The 21,164-nt window shown below is 47.3% G+C and overlaps 1 protein-coding gene across 2 annotated transcripts in view; it reads right to left on the reverse strand.

The window, feature by feature from the left end:
* Window positions 1-1,231: 1,231 nt before the first annotated feature.
* The window catches only part of GABRQ (gamma-aminobutyric acid type A receptor subunit theta), a 96,333-nt gene continuing 76,400 nt past the window's right edge, over window positions 1,232-21,164 (reverse strand). For both annotated transcript variants that reach the window (XM_005285703.5, XM_065556423.1), the window contains 5 exons: window positions 14,581-14,663; window positions 9,273-9,410; window positions 7,474-7,626; window positions 2,787-3,043; window positions 1,232-2,229 (listed from right to left, as the gene is read on the reverse strand). In XM_005285703.5, the coding sequence (XP_005285760.1) occupies window positions 1,852-2,229; window positions 2,787-3,043; window positions 7,474-7,626; window positions 9,273-9,410; window positions 14,581-14,663 (1,009 nt within the window). In that variant the 3' untranslated portion in view covers window positions 1,232-1,851. The remainder of the gene's footprint in view (window positions 2,230-2,786; window positions 3,044-7,473; window positions 7,627-9,272; window positions 9,411-14,580; window positions 14,664-21,164) is intronic.

A 21,164-nucleotide genomic window follows, 5' to 3' on the forward strand; every position in this document is an offset into this window, starting at 1 on the left:
TATGGAAGGCATAATGGAGAACGATCCTAGGGTTAAAGTTTTGCACTTGTGAATTTATTTTTTTCATGGCTTTTATTGGCGTGCAATTGTACAGGAAATATTCTAGGCCAACTTTTTCCAAAATGGCCCGTGATTTTGGGGGCCAACAATGGAGGAACCTGAAATCACTGGCTGCTTTGGAGAATGTTGGCTCTAACGTCCCAGGACAAGTTACTTTTGTGTACCATTAACAAGTGTTAATGGTTGGAGGCCACCAAGAACTTAGGGCTTCCACAAGCACCAAAGGGATCAGTGTCTCCATTTCAACCTCCTGCCTACCCAGCCTTTGGAGACCATAGCCTTCCAGAATGATGTTTCCCTAGCTCAGTGGAACTCTGACATATAGTTAATACAGCTTCTGCAAGAGGTGAAGTGGTGTGTTCCCTTCTACACTCTAGCTGCATTAATGGATCTGCAACAAGGCCTGGCTTAAGAAGTATGCGTCAGAGGGCCTCAGCCGGCCCCTTGCATCTAATGCTTTTACGAAAGGGCCCAATTGCCACTCACAGGTTTCTCCACCCAGAAGTCTAGAAAGACAAAAACCACACTGGAGTGGTCTGAAGTCATCTAGTGGTTTGGAGTCCAGAAAGTTGTACACAGAGAGCCAGTGGAGGAGGAATAGGGTTTGGTTTTAGACTCCTATGACTGGTTCTCTCCCAAAACTCAGCATGCCAGGATGGAGGATGGGAAATGTTAGAAACACTGATCTCTGTCCCTCTCATTACTGGGCTGACTCAAGCTTAGTCAACAAGAGATCAAATGCCAACTGCGGACAGTGGCACAAGTTTCTTGGCTAATCTTGGACTCCCTCTCCTTAATATTTGTATACCTCACTGTGTGACCATTCCAGGCTGGGACCCCAACATTTCCTGCAGTTGTAATATGCACACAAAACCCTGCTATTCCCCTGGAAACACCACCGGTTAAATGTGACCTGTGTCCTCCTTCTACAAAAAAAATTACAAACCCTCCCCTCCCCACCCCAGAAAACATGCACGCGCGCACACACGCACACACGCTTGCATGCTCACACTGGAAAAACAGCTTGCAAACTCCTGAAGGTGGAAAAAGGCAACTTGCAAATGTGCCTTTGTTTTTGATATGCACCCTCCCGCCCCACCCTGCCTCCCTCCATCTCCCCTCCCCAAGTAATTCCCAATGCCCTCCCGCAGCTGTTCCAAAATAAATATTCTTTTTGTTTGTTTAAAAGATTCTTTTACACCTGTAAGCAAGAGACAGAGAGAGAAAGAAAAGAAAGACCATGCGGTGTGAGAATGGAACTCCCCGATCTCAGTGACTCCAGGTGGGAATAAATGAGAAGGGGCTAAGAGTGAAAATGAGTGAAAGATTAAAAAATAATATCAAGAAGAACAAAGAGATGAGACTTCAGTGGTAAAATGGAGGTGTGGGCAGCGCATCAGTGAACACATTCAAAGATAGCTTATTCCTCCATCCCTGTTTTCGACTCCGTTTCATTAAAACTTTTCTTCTTCTTTTTTTAAAAACTTTTCTGTGTTTTTGATTTTGGAGTTGGTTTTTTTTACAATGGTGAAGTTCTTCGGCACAAAACCAAATCAAGACGAGGCCAACCCTCCCGAAACCTGAGACCCATCCCCGACCCCTCTGCCCCACCACCCCATGCTCCGTGTTTCTAATGTGCTGAAAAGAGAAAGTAAGCTTAGAATAAACCTACCAAACAAAGGAGGAAATGATAATAAGAGAAAAGAGTAAACCCAAACCCAAAAGACCACAGCGCTCCTGTGTTGTCATTGTCTGAGTGTCTGTGCCTATCGCTCCTGGAGGCCGCAGGCATCAATTTACATAGTACAACCAGTAAATGAGGTTGAAGAATCCAAAGGTGATTGGAAAAATGATCCGTGACCACTTGTCAATGGTGCTGACGTCTGCCAGGTCCGGGATTTTGAGCTTCAGCTTAGAGGACCGCCGGCGGAGGCGGCAGTTGGCACGGTTGCGGACAGCAGCATGGTGGGTCAGTGGGACATGGCGGTCTAAGGTGGGGTGGTGGCCAAAGCCATCCCGAGAGGCCAGCTGCTTGCGGAACTGGATTCCTGAGCCTTCGAAGGACAGGACAGAGTTTCGAGAGTCGCCGACGCTGCTCATCATGTCCGTGGCCAGCAGCTCGTTGTTCATCTCCAGGGTGCTGAGGAGGATGTTGCCATAAGGGTCAACCTGGAACAGGGAAGAGAGAGAAAGATGGCAGTGATAGTCTGAGCAGAGCACACTCGGGGCCAGATTTATCTCTTGCATCTTTCCACTGGCCTCAGGGATGGTTTTGGACTATTGTCTGGGTAATAACAATGCCCCGGGTTGGGTCATTTACAGAGACTGAGCATTGGCCTTCTGAGCTAAAAGCAAGGGGCGCTACTGCTGTAGCTGAAGAACATGCTCCATTATCTTAAAGACAGGGGCTGACTCTTATAGCACTGTATGTGATTTCACCACAAAAGGGGGACAAAGTGTTGAGTATACCTGTATCACATCCTCGTCTTCTCAGAAGAGGATGGATCTATGGGACAGGGTGAAGAATGAGGACTGAATGAGCACTCTAACCTCAAGAGTGTTTGGTCCTCGTGGGCATCCGTTTGCGTAGGGTGTATGCTTTAACTTAGTGTATAGTGAACATGGGGACTGTCACAAAGGGGAGAACAGCCCCTCCAGGACGCTCCTGGACCGAACAAAGGTGAAGAATCTGAATTCTCCTGCTAGAAGGTAGGAAGGGGACAAACCTGCTCCCTCATCCTCTTCTCCTCATATCGTTGGCGCTCATTGTTTGCCTTGCTGAGCCGCTCACTCTGCTTCTTCTGCTGGCGAGGGCCTCGCCCAAAGAAAATGTAATTGACAAAGGCATATTCCAGGAGCGCCAGGAACACGAAGACGAAGCAGCCCATGAGATAGACGTCGATGGCCTTGACGTATGGGATCTTTGGGAGGGTCTCCCGCAAGTGGGTGTTGATGGTGGTCATCGTGAGCACCGTGGTGACCCCTGCAACGAGAGTATGCGTGCTCCATTACTGAGATGGGGTGGTGCCACAGCGCAGCACTTGCTCACTCTCCCCTCCATCTGAGCAATGCAGGGAAGGGGATAGATCAGTGTAGGGAGTGAAAGGAGGCCAGGGCTCTCAGACACTCCCAGCCCCATTCTCTCCCAGCAGGTGTGGCTGCAGAGAGGGATAAGCAGAATGGCTGAGAGATAGACTATAGCTGTTCTGATCCCCACCTCCCAACAGGAGTCACTGTAGGGAAGAGCCAGGAGGCGTAGTGAGAGAGGAGGGTATAAACTGTGCTTTAGCAAGATGATCTGTATCAACCCCCTCTGGCTCTGCTCCACCTCTTTGTCCCCTTTCTCCTCCACTCAGGATGGCAGAGAACACCCAGCTCTGCACTCTTCTCCTCCCCCTCCCTCTCTTCTCTGACTCCAAGGTCTCCCTTCTCATCTCTGTCCTTCTTCCACCTGACTCCATTCCTTCCTCTCTGCCTGACTTGCTAATTCCCTCACTTTCCTTTCCCACTCACTCTCTCCCCAGCTCATTTCCCTGTCTGTCCAGCCCACTCATGTTCCACCCATCTGGAAGTAAATGTCCCTCGGACCTTGTCTTCCTCACCCACTCTGTCCCCGGAATCCTGAAGTGTCTTGTTCATTCTCACGTCTTTGATTACCTCTCCTCCAGCTCCTTCCACCACCCCTGCCACTCTGTCTTCCCCACACTCCAGTCTCTCGGCACTGCCTTGCACAAGGTCGCTGACAGCCTTCTCACAGCTAAAAGGCTCTCCTTGACCACTCCGCTGCCTTTGGGGCAGGGAAGCAGTATGGCCCCCTTAGCTTTCACAGCTCAGCTCTCCATGTACCTTGTTGATCACCCTGTCAGTGTCTCTTCTAATGATCCTCAACCTCCTCTCCTGGCTGTTGGCAATCCCCACAATCCCGTCCTTTGCTCTTTCATTCTCCTTTTCTCTGTGACCTTAACTGTGCCTGTGGTTTCAACTACAATCTCTATGAGAGTGGCTCTCAGTCCCAAGCCCCTCTATCTATCTGTGATGCTCTGTACCTTGAGAGAACACCCTATACCCCCATGTTCATCTTTATAAATGATTGTGTGGTATCCAATGCAAAGTTTATCATGTTGGGTGTCTTCGGAGGGCTCATAATGCACTGAGAATGGTTGTTCTAGTGATGCTATAGTAATTGTTACAGTAATGTTATAGGTTATAATTTCATGTATATAGTTATGAGGCTGAAAATGTATCCTTATGGCTTAAAGCAAGCCCAGGCAAAAACTCTCCAGGAATAGAGGGGCAGTTCACACCTCATCAGGGCAGGTATGGGACAAACCCAGCCCAGCCTCACAGGAACAAAGGACACTGGCCTAGGCAGCAACAAAAGAATTTGTTAGACTCTCCAGAGTCTGGTCAGTTTGGAACTGCGATGAGGTAATGCTCACCTGACTCTGAAAGTGGGGGGGATAAAGCCAAGAGGGAAGAAAGGACATGGTAAAAGTGAGAGATGTTTTGCCATGCCCTTTCTCTCTCTTCCACCTCCATCTACGGACACCACACCAAACGACTGAAGCACTCATCAAAGAGGAGAGCTTGGCTGAAGGGCAACCAGCCAGCCTGTGGTGGGAAGCATCTAAGTTTGTAAGGGCATTGAAAGTGTTAAGATCAGCTTAGAATGTATTTTGCTTTTATTTCATTTGACCAAATCTGACTTGTTATGCTTTGACTTATAATCACTTAAAATCTATCTTTATAGTTAATAAATCTGTTTGTTTATTCTACCTGAAGCAGTGTGTTTGGTTTGAAGTGTGTCAGAGTCTCCCCTTGGGATAACAAGCCTGGTGCATATCAATTTCTTTGTTAAAATGACGAACTCATATAAGCTTGCAGCGTCCAGTGGGTATAACTAGACACTGCAAGATGGAGGTTACTAGGGTTGTGTCTGGGACCAGAGGTATTGGCTAGTGTCATTTGGTTGCACAATCCAAGGAGCAGCTTACATGCCAGAGGCTGTGCATGAACAGCCCAGGAGTGGGGGTTCTCACAGCAGAGCAGGGTAAAGCTGGCTCCCAGAGTCAAGGATTGGAGTGACCTAGCAGATCACCGATCCAGATAACACCAGAGGGGAATGTCACACTATCCCTGACCTCTTCCCCTCTCTCTAATCTCAGATCTTTACCCCCTCTCTGATGTTTCCTTCTGGGTGTTCAGCTGCCACCCCAACCTCAATATTTCTATAAGGGAATTATTTCTCTAACGCCACTCCATTGTCCTTCCTCTCACCGATACGGTCACCCTGGACACTTTTCTCTCCTTCTCCCCCAATATCCAGTCTCTCACTTTACCCTGTATAATACCCACATCCACCCTTTCCTTGCTGCTAAAACTCCTGTCTGTGCACTGGTTACCTCTTGCCTTTATTACGGCAACTTTCTTCCTTCTGGCCTACCAACTCCACCTCCAAAGTCTGCCTGAAGTCATCTTCCTCTCCCATTGCTCTGTCTGCACCATCCCTCTTTTGAATCTCCCTATTGGCTCCCTATCTTCTACTGTAGCAAATTCAAGCACCTTATTCTTATCCAGCCTACATCTCAGTTCTGCTAAACCTCTAGCCCTCCTCTTACTCCCTACACTGATCTCAGGTCCTTCACCTTACTGTCCCTTCTCTATCCTTCCCTCCGTTGAATCTTCTATCAGGCTGAACATGCCTGTTCTGGTGTTCCAATCACCCTCCCCTCCTTCAACTCTTTCTTCCAAACCCATCTCTTCAATCAACCCCACCTCCTGTCTCCTGATTAAGGTTCCTTCACCCAGGCTCTGATTCAGGAACACATCCCGATTCGGGACAGCCCTTCAGCCTGTCCTTAAGTGCTTTCCTAAACTGAGGCCCTAAATTTATTCTCCTGGATTTGTCTTGTATTTACTTAAGAGTATGAGCTCTTCAAGGCAGGAAACTTGTCTTTACTAGAGTTTGTAAAGTACCATGGAAATTTGTAACACTGCATACATTCCCCCTGTGCCCATAGTCATTCATTCATCATCTGTTTGTCCATCCATCCCCGGTGCCTATCTATCCACCTAACCTAACTGTTTTATCTGCCTCTCAGTCAGTCGTTAGACAGACACACACACACCAGCACATGCGCGTGCGCACACACACACACACACACACACACAGTGAAAGGAATGCCATCTAAGTGGTAACATGGTTATGTCAGAGGAGGCATGTTCATTTAAACTCCCATTTTGATGCCGCTGAAGTTCATGGCAAAGCTCATCATGTGGGATCAGACTCTTAAGACATAGACCTATCTGAGGGGACAAATGCTTCTTTAAGCTGAAAATTCTCAAGCTTGTTCTCAGAAAAATGGTGAGTTTATCTTGCAAAGTCTGCCAGAGTCTGTTTGGCTTGTTTTGTGTGTTACCTGAGCAGAGAACAGGTGGTTTTCACACATTAAAAGATATTCAGGTGCTTTTATATACTGGGGTAACTCCTTAAGAGCTGAATCCTGAAACTAAGTCGCCATGGACTTAGTCCTCTGGCAACAAGTCTTTTTGACAGATCTGAAGAAATGACTTCAATGGGTGAGCAGGTTACAGTTGTTTTGAAAACGGCATCATGAACATGTGCACTGCACATGCTTCCGCTAAGGGCTTCCTAAAAGTTCTCCTTCCTTCCCTGCACAGGTTACCTGCACTGCTCAACCACACAAAGGAGGGGAGCAGCTGCAACTGGGCAGACAGGCAGGGACTGGGCATGCCAGGGTGGGGAGTGGTTGAAGATTGGGCTCCATCTTCCATAATGCTCTGATCAGCACAGCTGAGCCTGCCTGGCAGGGGAAGTAAGGTGCACCAGGAAAAGGGCTGGCAGAGTTTACTTCTGCCCCACAGCGAGAGAGTAGCAGGCCCTGATCTATGATTCAGAGACGCTATTTTCAAAACACCTGCAACCTCTGCTCTTGGGGCAGCATAGCCAAGCACTGCCCCTGACTGGGGTGGCTGAAGGTGCCACTTCACCCTTAATATGTTTCCAAGCAGAACACCCGTATGCCTGAATGTGAAGCCTCATGGAAATACAAGCCAGTGCATTGATTCCAGTGATTAGATGTGTCACCTGTGCATTTGTTTGCATGTCTGTTTGATTACTATATCACACACAGCTGATCACGCCAATAACTGCACAGATGTCTGTATACCTGGATCTCTGCATATTTGAACTGCATCTCACCAGATATGTTGTGGTATCTTCAGGTTTGACCCTCTTGGGAGATAACAAAAGGTGCAATGTGTATTTATTTTGCTGTGCGATCTCTATCAGTCTTTTAACCACTCTGTTCTCCTTTTCTTTTTCAAACAATCCCAGCCCACTCCCCTCCCCAAAGGAAGCCCTTATGCAGTGTAGAGTGAAAAGGGACCTACCCAATGCCACCCGGGCAGCAGAGGCATCATAATTGATCCAGAAGGAGACCCAGGACAGGATGGTGATGAGGATGGAAGGCATGTAAGTCTGGAGGATGAAGTAACCGATGTTCCTCTTGATCCGGAAACTCAGGGATAAGCGGAGATAAGAGCCTGTCAATCAGATACCAAAAGGAGCTGTCATTTGTGGAAGGGCCAGGGCTACAGGTGTGATAAGGGGGCAGGAACAGGAATGGGAATCACCTGGGAATCACTCATATCTCTCCCTCTTTAGAAGCAATGCTGGGGAGGGGCAGGGGAGGTAATCCTGCTAGTCTGCCTCTCCATTGATGGCATAGATTTATCACCTTAAGGAAGAGCCTCTTTGGAGCCTGGTCAGTTGGGCCCAATGCCTTGGATCTTTAACCACCTTGAGTGGTAAGCAGCCCAGGCTTTCTGAGCATTAAATGGGAACAGATTCTCCCATAAGCAGTTGCAGTTGGAGAAGACAGAGGACCTCTTCTGCTAGATACCATGTGCTCACTCACAAAAATAAGAAGAAAATTTACTCCTAAATAGCAGAAGGCAGTGTGTTAGGCAGCTGCTGGGAAAAATTGGGACTGTCCCAACCACAAGGTTCCTGTTCAGCCTCATTGCTCAGATAAAACTTTCAGTTTCATGTGTAAGCTCTTCCATAAAATGCACGTGCCATTGCAAATCCTATTTTCCCTGTGCAGGTACCATAAAGGTGTGTGCAAACTGGGCAAATGCAAATAGCTTATCTGTGCAAGTCTGTAGAGGACTCCCGTAAGAACTCACCCTTCTGTAACTCTCCCCTTTGGTATGAAGCTGAAAATTCAAGAGGTCACCCTGCCTCAACTGCTATTTTAATAGCCGAGGAAGGGGATAATGTGTTATGACAAAGGGACCCTCAGGTTGGCAACCGGCTTAACTGGGCAGGCAGTCTGGTTTAATGGTTAGGGCACTAGACTAGGACGAAAGAGACCTGGGGTCTGTTCTCAGCATGCCTCTTTATCTCCTTGGACAAGTCACTTCACCTCTCAGTGCTTTTTTTCCCCTCCCACTTTTTGTCTATCATACTGTAGGCTTTTGGGGGCAGAGACTGTCTTTCACTATGTGATTGCCCAGTGCCCAAGCCAATGGGGCACCCAGTTTGGTTGGAGCCTCCAGGCAATATTGTAATAACAACTGATGATCTTGGCAGTGGTCTCGTGTAATTTAGAAGGTCTTAAGAGCCAATGTTTGTGGTTTGTTTTTGGCAGTGCACACATACTAGATAAAATTAAGTCTGTCACCAATCACAGCAAATTTTCCAGCTGCACCATCAGATGTGCAGTCTCACCAGCTCCTTTCCCCATGACACGCAGGCAGGTTTGCTTCTCGTTCATAGGTTGCACACTTGTTTTTATGGAAATGTTTTTCTTCTTATTGTTATTTTTATTGGAGCTTCAAGAGCCACTTGGAAATCACATGGAAAGAGTGGTAAAGGTGAGAACCTACCAATGAAGCCCTGTTTGAGGGAAGTCAGCATTCTGGCCTGTCAATCTTGAGGGTATGTGCAAAAAATGGCACCATTCACCTCTTGCTGTCTGAGGGCAGGGATCTGAAAAAGTAGGGTGGGCAGGAATGGAAGAGAGACCAATTTTCCAAAGTGGCACTGCAAGATTAGAACCCAGGTCCTCAAATGCGTCTACATCCTAGACAAGTGCTTCTACATCTAAGTTAGAGAAGCAACTGCATTGACTTTTGCAAAGACAATCCTTTATATGTTCCCCAAACCCCTTTGCACAGAACCTCACCTGTGGTGAAGACCACTTCTCTGGTGACCAGTCTCTGCTCGATGATGGTGAATTGGGGCAGCTCCAGCATCTCCATCCCTGTGACGGCCGAGTTGTTTCCTTGCCAGAAAAACACAATGTCATCGACTGTGTAGCCATCTGTGGGGTGAGGAAGCACAGTACACTCAGAGTTAACAAGTCCTGGCAATCAGCACCTCCATCTCCATGAAGACTTTTCCCATGGGTCCCAAATGGAGTCCATTTATGAGGGCATAGCAACCGTTCCCCACCTCTTGATGCACCTTCGCTCCTTAGCCCAACTTGGTAGAACAGCTACCTGGAGAAAGAAACAAATGGCCAAGACTCCTTCTGAAGGCTAAGAAGTGGAAGGTGAAGGTGGGAGCTGACCCCTAAGACTGCCACACAATCCTTGGTTTGCTTAGCAGGGATATGTACATCAGAAACCTCTCTCACAAGCAATATGCACAGCTTTTCCTTGGTGAACTATTTCTGCATGTCAGCAGGGGGAGATCACACAATGCTTTTTTGGTGTGGCCCATGAAAATGGTGCCTACCTGTTTACAAAATTCAAGAGCAACAGGGTGGTGGATTATGAACATCAGCACTAACAAAAAAACCCACAACATTTGGGCCTTTCCCCTCCAGACTCTCAACATTTTCACCGAGGTCAAAACGTGAACTTCTTTGATAGGTGAATGCCTTCATTAAGCAAACATTTCGAAGAGCTTTAGTGGGAGAGAGGGCTGGATGGCTCTGGGAGATAATAATGAGCTATCAAGTCTTTTATTTCAGCATAACTGGTTCAAATGCAAGCCTGGTCCATCATGACCTAATGCAAATCCCCCTTTGGGTTTGGTCCTGCACTGTATGCATGTGGGAATCTGCATGTACCATCACTAGGTAACAAATGCTTGGCAGGACTAGGTGTGCAGGGGAGCCCAATTAATGGGAGCACTGCTGAGCAGCTGCCAAACTACTCCTGTCCAGTAGCAGGAGTGAGGCCAACAAGGGACACATACAACTAAGTGTCTCATTGGCATAATGATCACACACCCATTCCCTGGCCTGTTTTTACCTTGCACCCTTGAAAGTAAGTGTACAAGGGGGTTATTATTTCTCATTGCAGAAGACTCCACCCAGTGGTTCAACCTAACTTGCATATGAAAATAGCCTTTGTTCACGACCAGCACAACAGCCCTGCAGAGCATGCAAGTACTTGCAGCATCAAGGCACTTTGCTAGTTCGTGTGAAAGAGACTGGCCGTTCTTAGTGGGAAGATGTCCACAACATATAGCCACCATCACAACTGGTACCGATTGTCAGTAATGTCCACAGAGAGACCAAGAACTAAATGGACCATAGAGACCTGTAGGGCCCTAGAGGTGCATAGTCCCTCCAGAACAGAGTTGAGGCAAAGGATGGCAGCAAAGTTTGCACTATCTCCATACTTGCCCTGTAGATAGACAGTGAGTCACTTAGCCTTAGATATCATTACATTTATTCAAAGCTGCTTTAAAAAACATCCCCAAACATTGGACCAGATCCACAGCTGGTTAAAACAGCACAGCTCCATTGACTTCAATAGAGCAAGCCTAAGTTCCACCAGCTGAGGATCTGGCCCATGAAAGCTCACTGCTTCTGTGCATTGGGCTGGGGGCTCCTGCTGAGCCCATTCTTCCCTCTTTTGGGAGGAGAAGATCTGTACCACATTTGAGATGTGGCTGATCCAGCTCCTAGGGTGACCATGCTCCTGCTCCCACTAAAGTCACTGGGAAAACTGCCATCGGCTAAAGGACAGAGTCAGGTCATAAGCCCACACAGACTCATAGTGTTTAAGGCCAAAAGGGACCATTAGATCATCTGGTCCAAGCTCCAGGATATAACATGACATTAAATTCCACCCATTGACCCCTGTATTGAGCCCAGTACCTTGTGTTTGTTTGGCTAAAGCATCTCTGTCAGAAAGGTAGCCAGTCTTGATTTGAAGGCATCAAGAAATGGAGAATCCACTACTTCCCTTGGGAGTTTCTTCCAATGGTGAATCCCCCTCGCTGTTAAAAAATTGGGCTTAATTTCTAAATTGAATTTGTCTGGCTTCAGCTTCCAGCCATTGGCTCTTGTCCTGCCTTTCTCCACTAGGTTAAAGAGGCCAGTATTTTCTCCTCATCAAGATACTTATACACCATAATCAAATCAGCTCGTAATCTTCTTTTTGATAAGCTAAACAGATCAAGCTCTTTAAGTCTCTCTCTGTAAGGCATTTTCTCCAGCTCTTGAATCATTTCTATGACTCTTTTCTGCATCCACTCCACTTTAACCGTGTACACCAGACCTGGATGCAGTACTGTAGTATCAGTGTCACCAACACCGTGTACAGGTAAAAATCCCTTCCCTACTCACTCACTATCCCCATGTTTAGACATCCAAAGATCACATTAGCCCTTTTTGCCTCAGCATTGCACTGGGAGCTGGTGTTCAGTTGCTTTCCCACTATGACCCTTCAATCCTTTTCAGAGTCACTGCTCTCCAGGGTACAGTCCCCCATTCTGTAGGTCTGGCCTACATTCCTTGTTCCTAGATGCATACCTATGCATTTGGTGGGATTAATACACATGTTTGTATGGGCCCAGTTTACCAAGCGATCCGCATTGCTTTGTCCTTGTCATTATTTACCATCCTGACACCCTTTGTGTCACCCACAAATTTTATCAGCAGTGATTTTATATTTCCTCCAAGATCATTGATGAAAATGTCGAATAGTGCTGATCCCTGAGGAACTCTACCAGAAATCCCCTTATTCAGTAATGATTACCCATCGAAAACTACTTTTTGAGATCTGTCAGTTAGCCAGTTTTTATCTATTTAACGTTTGCTCTGTGGATACCATATAGTGCTATTTCTTTTTAATCAGAATGTCAAGTGGTACTGAGTTAAATGCCTTACAAAAGTCTAAGTATATTACATCTAATTACCAAACTTGTAATCTGTCAAAGAATGAAATCAGGTTGGTTTGACTATTTTCCATGAAACCACGTTAACTGCATTAGTTATATTCCTATTATTTATTGGTTGAATCCCAGATGAGCTTTGCCATTACTTTGTCCAGGATTGATGCCAGGCTAACTGGCTGATAGTAATTGGCACAGCAGTCAGGAGGACACATGAAGAAGAAGCTATCTTTCAGGATGCAAGCTCTCAGCTCTCAAGGTTATGAAAATGTAGCCTCATCTCTTTATGACAAACTCTATTGTGAGTCTTATATGACATCCTTCCCCTCCTCCAGCTTGATCTTCCCACACCATTTGGGTACTAATCATCTAGGTATACCTCACTCGGGGCTTGCCTAGACATACAGCATGCAGCAAGCTGGGGGGAAATCTACCACGCACTAACTGTCCGTGTGATCAATGCTGCAGTGCTCTGAAAGTTCCATAGTGGATTTTGATCTACTCCCATTTCAAAGGGGGATAGGTCAATGCATACTAAGGAACTTCTAGTGCACGGCATCAGAATCCACATGGACAGTTAGCACATTGCAGGCTACCGTGGGGTAGATTACCATCCGAGCCTGACGCAGACTAACTATTAGTCTAGATGAGCCCTTACTCAATTCCCTGCCATTTCAGAGGCCTCAGGCATTGGTGCACCTCGGTCCCTCCTGTTCTCTGCCTGTGGCACACAACACTTTAGTCTCCTCAGGGTTGTAATGCTTTGGCCTAATTCTGGTTGTTATTTGGTGTGGAGATGGCTGGTGGTGTTCAGTGGTCTGTGATATGCCGGAGGTCAGTCTAGATGATCTAGGGTTCTCTTCTGGCTTTAAACCTTATGACTCTGCAACTGGCCTATATTATCATAGCCCTTGTTGTTTGGAGCAGAAGAGAGGAGATAAAGGGGCTGCAGTTGCTGATGGGATTCAGGGCAGAACTATCAATCTGGCCCCCATGCCCAACAGAATCCTCAGAGCAATACACTGCAGAGATATCCCATCACACCGCTGCTCCATGCAATTAGTCCAAGCCTCCTTAATCCCTTGTATCCTAGAATTGGCTCACTGTTGGAGTCACACAAACATCATCACACCATTTGTGTCCCAAATTTGACCTATCTTGCAATTGCCATAAACTGATGTGCCGGAGGAGAACGTCTTCTGGATTCTAACTGTCCACTGCTGTTTCATAAATCCATAACCCTGTCACTGTGAAAGGGGTGTTTTGGTGGGTTTTGATTAAAAAAACATTTAGGTAGGACCACAGCAAAATAAATAAATAAATAAGCAATGCTTCTATTCCAAAGCTGTGCTGCTGACACCATTGGCAATGCTGGCACACAAATGAGAAAGGAAACAAAATGGAGCTGGGCTAGTTTCAGACGTGCCAAATATATAAAAGACAAAAGCATTAAGGAACTAAACCCTCCTCTGCATGGGTCTTTTACATACTGCAAGGAAACAGAGCTCTGATGTTAACAAATTAGCTTGAGAGTGTCCCACTAAAAACACAATCACAAGATGGGGAGCTATGGGCAATTCTCTGCCTTCTGTTTTCTTGGTTCTACTGTAAACTACGCTCAATATACTAAAAGACACCAGCTATGACATGTCATTACTGCCTCCATCAGGACCTAATTTACATTCCATTATGCACCATGCTAAGTGCTGCAATTTGCAATTTGCCCTAACCAAATCAAAACTATTGCTGGAACTCAGGCTGCATTATGAAGGCAACATGGACATTGCAGACTGTGGACATAGTGGGGACATTCCTTATGAAAAAGGAAAAACTCGAGACAGTTCATCTTCACTACTGTGAGAGTTGTGGCTTTGGACCGTTCCTGTAGGATGCTACAATGCATTTTCATCTCTCCCCTCCTGCAAATATTCAGTATGCCAGAAAATGCTGTTGGTGCAAGGGCAGCTTCTAAAACCCTTGCCACAGTGAGTAAGATTTTCGATCTCACCCTGATGCTGGTATCCTCTTTCCTGACTCTCCATTGCTGGGGGTTCACCTGAGTGGTTCCCACCCTTCGAAAAGGGAGACTGAGAAGCCAGGCCAGACTCTTCTATATGCCCCAACCCAGCCACAACAGAGACAAATGGGTGTGGAAGTCACAGCACCCAGTCAGGGGGAGAGTGCGTGTACTGCACCAGTGGGGAGAGAGAGAAGAATTGCGGATCCTCAGCAGTAATCAGTGGAAAACAACACAGACTGGAAGGGGAAATAACATGCAGGGACCCCCTGCTTTCCCTCCTCTTATGACATGTGCAATGCTAGTCCTAGGGGAGGCAGGGGAAGGCACGAGGCATACGCACAGCTCTCAATTTCTAGCGTGCAGTTCTGCTGGTCCAGAGGGTATCTCCTCAGATCCATCATGCAAGCAGCTGTGGTGGTGATTCTGAAAAGGAAAAAAATATATTAAAGGAAGACATGAAAGTCAGGCAGCATGAGGGGCCGCTGTTTCTATGGTAACCAGGGAGAGCCATAGTGGGGAGGGAAGTATGTGGGGAGGGGGAACTGAATGAAGCTCACCCTCAACTGCATGGCTTAAGTCTTTCGTGACTCACGTCAGCCAGGCTACATCTTTATTAAAGAAGGGGGGGGGGAGGCTGTGTTCCCTCTGTATATACATGAGAGAGAGACAAAGACACTGAGAGGGGCAGGGCTTTTGAAATGAGGGAAGAAGAGAGACATTTCTGTCTGTGAAAGAGAGAGAGTGAGGACACCCATGCCTATAAAAGAGAAGACGTGTGTTGATTAAATTGCTCTGCATTGGGGCATAAGGAAGAATAATTTATCTGATTATCTGTCTATTCAGCCAGCCAGCCAGCCAGCCTCTCCCAGTCACCATGACATTTGTCTATCACCACCCGTACCCCTCCATCTAATCTATCTTTCTATCATTGAATCTGATTATCCAAATCCCACTTCTTTGACTCTCCCTTTTTAATGAATTGCATGTCTCCTTTTCTATCAACTCCTAATTATGTTAACATATTGGGCATAGCACAAATGGGTTGGGTTGCGATAGATATGTGTGTGTGTGTGTTCACACACACACATCTCACACAGCTCTGATGCGGGGGTGTGAGAGTGCGTGGATGGGGCTGTGCACGTTTGTATGTGATGTGCTGTGTCTGTGGGGGGTGAATGCAGAGATATGTGCCTTTATGTTTGTGGGGAGTGGGACTGCGTGTGTCACATCGTGAAAGAAAGATGGGGGGGTGTTCACTCTGCTGCACTCCCTTTGCATGTGGCTGCCGTGTGCGTCGGATGGCAGGGGGGCAGCCGAGGGGGGATAGAGCAAATCACTGTCTAGTTAACCAGCCTGGCAACACAGCACTGTCCTCATACTGTGCTGCCCCTCAGACATGCCGGCTTTGCTCCCCCTCACCTGACTGCCCAATCTCCTTTGAATGCAATCTCCTTTCTGTGCAGTGTGTGTGTGTGTAGCTGGAGGTGAGGGGGAAGGATTGGTCCCCCCGCACCCCTTTCAATTAACCATCTGGAAGGCATTAATCAAGCAACACATATTTTAGGATGCAGGCATAACCAGTGAACTGTTAACAGGGAAGCTTTGTTATCTTCTGAGCCCTGTGGCCTGGGAGGTGGAGAGAGGAAGGGAGAGAAAGAAAGGGTGATAAAGAATGAGGAGATAGAGAGCCAGAGAGAATGAGACTCAGATCAAGCAAAAGAATCAAGGAGGAAGGAAGAGATAGAAAGCCGGGGTGTATGTGGGGGGGGGAGGGGCGGTACATAGAGATAAAGCGGGGGGAAGGGGGGCAGAGAAAAGAAATGGAGAGAAAGCACTCAGCTGAGCCAGAGATGCACTCAGTGCGAGAGAGTACATCACTGAGCAGCTGTCTCTTTAAGAAATCTTGTGTGCTAAATTTATCTCTCTGCTGTCTGTGAAGACTGTTTGTAGGAGATGAAGCCTTGAGGAGAGCCTTTGCCACTGCCTGCCATGCTATAAATAGATCTGGAGAGACGGAGGGAATTTATATATATCCTCACGGGGTCTAGATACAACATTGCAACTGCCCTTTGTCAGAGGAAAGGGCCAGGGTGGGAAGGGAAAATTAACCTGTTAATCTGAATGCTGGACAATGAGGGGGGAAATGAGCTGCCTAAAACTGATCACAAATGACTGTGTATTTCATTTATTGCTTTAGCAGCAGTCAAATTTTGCACCTCCAACTGGAGAGGCAATTCCCGTCCCGTCCCTTCTCAGCAGTCTTGCTATGGTCAGGAGACATCTCAGAGGGGCAAAGATGAGGTTTCCATGGGGCATCCATCCCTACTGAAGACAGACCTCGGAGTCAGCACAGCGGCTAATGCAGGCGTGCGCCAGGACCGATGAGTTGCAAATGTGCATGACTCATCCCCTATGCCGCACATGGCATATACTGTACATATTATGCCACACCTGTGGGAAATAGCATCTACAAATGCATTCTCCAATTTTCCCTAAAGTGTGAGATGCAAAAATGTATTAAATGAACATTTTCCACCCCATTTGTGGGACCCTGTGGGCTAAAACCTTCCCAGAGCCTCTGTCCTAACTTTGCCGAACCAAGGACGATTAGGGGAGGGCTGCCCTGATTTTCAAATGACCCTCTGGCCTCCCAGCAGGACTCTGCCATCACCTGCAGTGCTGGCTTCAGATCCAGAGCACGACACGGTATGCTATGGATGCTACACTCCAAAGGCCAATTCCATTCGAGGCGTAAATCTGGCTTTCAGTGGGTTTACTACAATTTACAGCAGCGTAACTAAGAGCAGGATATGGCTCCTTGCATTTTGTAGCAAATACAACCACCAGTTAGGGATGATAATTATTGTGCAATAAACAGGATTGAGATATATTGGCCCCAGAGAATCAGATAAGTTGCCCCCTTCCCCTCCTTAAACTACAGCCTGGCCAGCAGCGTGTGCCATGCATGCCTGGTTACATGCCCTTCTCCCTTTGCATGTTGTGATGTTACCCACGGGATTGAATGGGGGCATGTGGAGGGATGAATCTGCCCCAGAAGCTGATGATGATCCTGCTGCTTTTTGAACACTCATGTGCTGGGATCCCCTCTATCTGTATCACCTGGACTCCAAGAATTCTGCCTTACTCCTCTCCTGGATTAAAGTCGGGAATGGCATGGAGAAAGGTGAGGGTCAACACCAGCTGCCTTCATGCCTCAGATATGGCATGGATGAGACTGGCCATGTGCCCTCTGCTGCCCAGAGACAATGCGGGCATGTGGTTGAACTCCACCCCTGGAAGTGTGTTTATGCTGTTAGGGCCTGATCCAATGCTTTGGCAGCCCGTGGTCTCTGCCTAGGTGGTTGCATTTGGCTCAACCCTCCATTTTGCCTGCTCTATTGTGTGGCATGTTCAAGGAATTGTAGAGCTGACATGGCTTATTTGGCAGTGACTGAAAGCCATGACCATCAACCAGCTTGTTGGTGGTCTATGTGACAGGAGCTGGTAGGACTCAGCCTACATCACAAAAACCAGAGCTGCCAAGATGGTCCAGAGCAACTCTGGGGCACATCAGTGAAGGGATTGCTCCGCCACTGACCATGCCGTACCTGCTCTGTGCATAAAGCCTATTAGTCTCCAAGGTGGTAAGTCCAGCATCTATCACATGCACTATGGTGACTATTAAAATGGTATATCCATTGGGCACATGTAACAAATCCACATGGGAGGATAAATAGATCTGTTCATTATATAATATGGACTGTTGGTTGACTGACCCTTATTAGGAGAGCAATCAAGGAAGAGGGGATGTAAGAAGGAGAAAATGGGAAGAAGGGCAGGAGAGATGAGAGAGCGAGGAATGACAGGGGAGGATGGAGGAGAGGTGAGACAACAAAGCAGGTGGTAAAGCACAGGAGGCAAATGGGGGAAAGAAGACAGAAACTGAGGGGGATCCAGAGAGGCGGTGAGGGGAAGGAGATGGGAGAGGGATGGCAGGAGAAGAATGAGAGGTCAAAAGACAAAAAGTAGGAGGAGTCGAGTCTCCACCTGTGAGAAAGGAAGGTGAAGAGACAGAGAACAAACTATGCTATGGTAAACAGTTACAGACAGAGCGCACTGCCTTCAGGGGGAAGACAAAACAGAAAGGGAGAGAATGGCGGGGGGAAATGAAGGGGGGGGAACAAAAGGGAAGGATGTCACATTCTCTTTGACATTAGAATGCCGCCAGATTGTATCATTTATTTATTTATTTATTTATTTATTCAAAATTTGTGTGGTGTGAAATTTTGTCTGCTTTGATGGGAATTCATAGAGACATTGCCCATCAGAGGGATAAACTCACCAGCCTCTTGCACACAGCACTCAGTGCAATGGCCTGATTTCGTGGCCTCCCACTGACCACAAATGCTGGCTAGCTCCCTGTGGCTTGAACACAATCACCCCTACTACCTTTGCCCCACCCCACTTTCCTTGAAATCACAACCTCCTCCCCTCACATACCTCCCAAAGAGGATTTTGCTCTTCCATGTAACTCATTTCTGCTCAGCTCTGTCAGGCAGAAGTCACACAGAGCTGCTATTTCTGGTGAACAAGACAGCTTTCATTTGGTGGGAGATGGAGGCTAGGACAACTCTGGAAATCTTTTTAAAGGAGGAATCTAGGCCAGGGATACACAAAGTACGTTGGATAAAAATCTGTGGCTGATCATGTGTCCCCACTTCCCTCTAGGGAATGAAAACAGAGCTGAGTCTGTGTCATAGACACCATACTGCTAGCAGCTAGTGGGGATTCTCCTTCAGCACAAGTAGTAGAGGCATGTGCCTTGGCAGTTGCCACCATGAAGCTCTGAGTAGTTGTGAAATGCCAGGATGAGACAGCAGTGAAGTTCTGAGTTGGCTCCCGATTTGTTACAACATGAATGGATCCCAAACTGCAACTGGAGCGTGAACCAAACCTTAAGGGAATACCCACTTAACATAATCTTCTCATTGTCACTTCTGGGCAGCAGCAGAAGGAGGCTGTTCTCTCTCTATGAGCTGCCGGGCACCCTGGTCTCCCACTGAATTCAGAGAAACACATCAATCTATTCTTGGCAATGGTAAAGGGGACACTGTTCTCATGAGATGTGCAGCCTGATCAGAGGTCTGGACACAGTTATGAGAAGCATCTTACCTACTGGGAAGCATCAAATGGAACTGTTAGGGGTTTTCCCATCGCTGACGTAGGCAGAGAATTATTAGGCTGTGTGTATGTGAGGGGGTGTGAAGAGCCAATTCAACCTCCTAATACTTCTGCTTATCATCATGAGTTAGGAGAGACCAGGGGGCTTTATCCTGCCTCACCTTGCTCGTAGCTCTGGCAGGACTCCTGAATCTTAACGCGTCTCATGCTAGGGACTCCCCTGCCTAAGTGTTCCAGCTCAGACAGACACAATACCAGCCATTTTGTTTCCTTCTCTGATCCTCCTCATTGCTGTTTGTTTATTAATGGCTTCTTCTGTCTTATGTAGAGTGATTACATAAGATCGCAGACACGGAGGGAAAGAGCTCAGAGCTGCTATTAAAAACCTGCCATATTCAAGTCTCTGCCTGTGCCAGGCCCATGCTGCGAAGCCTGTAGATCAGTTCCAGCATTCTTGGGCACCTGGTCCTGACAACTGCCCCGGCTGGACCTGCTTTTGGATTTGGATTTCCCTTCAGCCTGCTTTTTCCCAGTTGTCTGTCTCACTTGTTATCCCTCCTCCCTTGATGACAGCAGCTCCCTCTATCAGACTTCTCCATTCAATTCATTCAAGCTCTTTTTGGCCTCTCACCATCCATTTGCCCTCAGTCCCTTCATCAAAGGGGCCAGGGGAAGAACACTCATCAGCTGGCACAGTAAAGTGGCAAAGCACTTCATCAAAACTTCCATTGCCTTCAAAAGAAATGGGAGCAGACTCTTAATGTGGTGTGTGTGTGTTTGCACACGCGTGAGCACAGGGGGAAATTTCCCTCCTTTGAGGTCTTCCCAAGTAGAATGAAGTCCCTCTCCTCCTAAATTTTCCTCATCACTGCAAAGCCCGACACCGTGACATCATGAACTTTGCCTTATCTTCAGAAAGTCCGTCCATGGTTGTGAATGAGAGAGGGGAACACTGTACACAATTGCCAGTTCCTGCAAGTGAGTGGAGATGGAGCCAGCTCTTGGTTTGCTAATTTATTTCAGTGTATGAAGTAGGTAGGTACTGGTACAAACCCTAAAACACACACAATCGATACCAAGGAAAAAAAATCATGTTTTGTCTCAAACTGGGGATCGGGACCCCTCAGGGGGTCGTGCGGTTATTACATGTGGGGTCGCAAGCTGTCAGCCTCCATCCCAAACCCTGCTTTGCCTCCAGCATTTATAATGGTGTTACATATATTTAAAAGGTGTTTTTAATTTATAATGGGGGGTCGCACTCAGAGGCTTGCTATGTGAAAGGGGTCACTAGTATAGAAGTTTGAGAACCACTGATTTAAATTCTCCCAAGAAGCCAAAAAAGACAAAGTCCATCAAGGCAAAGACTCCAGAAGTGAAGGAAAGTGAGCAGGGGCCACCTCAGAACTGAAACAGCGCAGGGCCAGTGAGCCATGAGGGGGCTAACCCCACAACTCTGAGCAGCACAGAGTGAGTTCACCTCAGAGGGTTATGTCTACATTGCAGCTGGGCATGAACATCCCAGCCCAGACAGAATGACTCACACTAGCAGGCCTCGACTAGCATGCTAAAAATCGCAGCACGAACTCCGGTGGAGACTCAGGATAGACAGTCCAGCTCAGGCCCAGTGGGTCAGGTCAGCTGCTGCCTGAGCCACAATGTCCACATTGCTGTTTTTAGCACACTAGCTCGAACCCTGCTTGCATGAGTCTGTCTGTCCAGGCTGGCAAACTCACTTCCTGCTGC

Source organism: Chrysemys picta, chromosome 9 (assembly GCF_011386835.1).
Source record: "Chrysemys picta bellii isolate R12L10 chromosome 9, ASM1138683v2, whole genome shotgun sequence".
Taxonomy (NCBI): domain Eukaryota; kingdom Metazoa; phylum Chordata; order Testudines; family Emydidae; genus Chrysemys; species Chrysemys picta.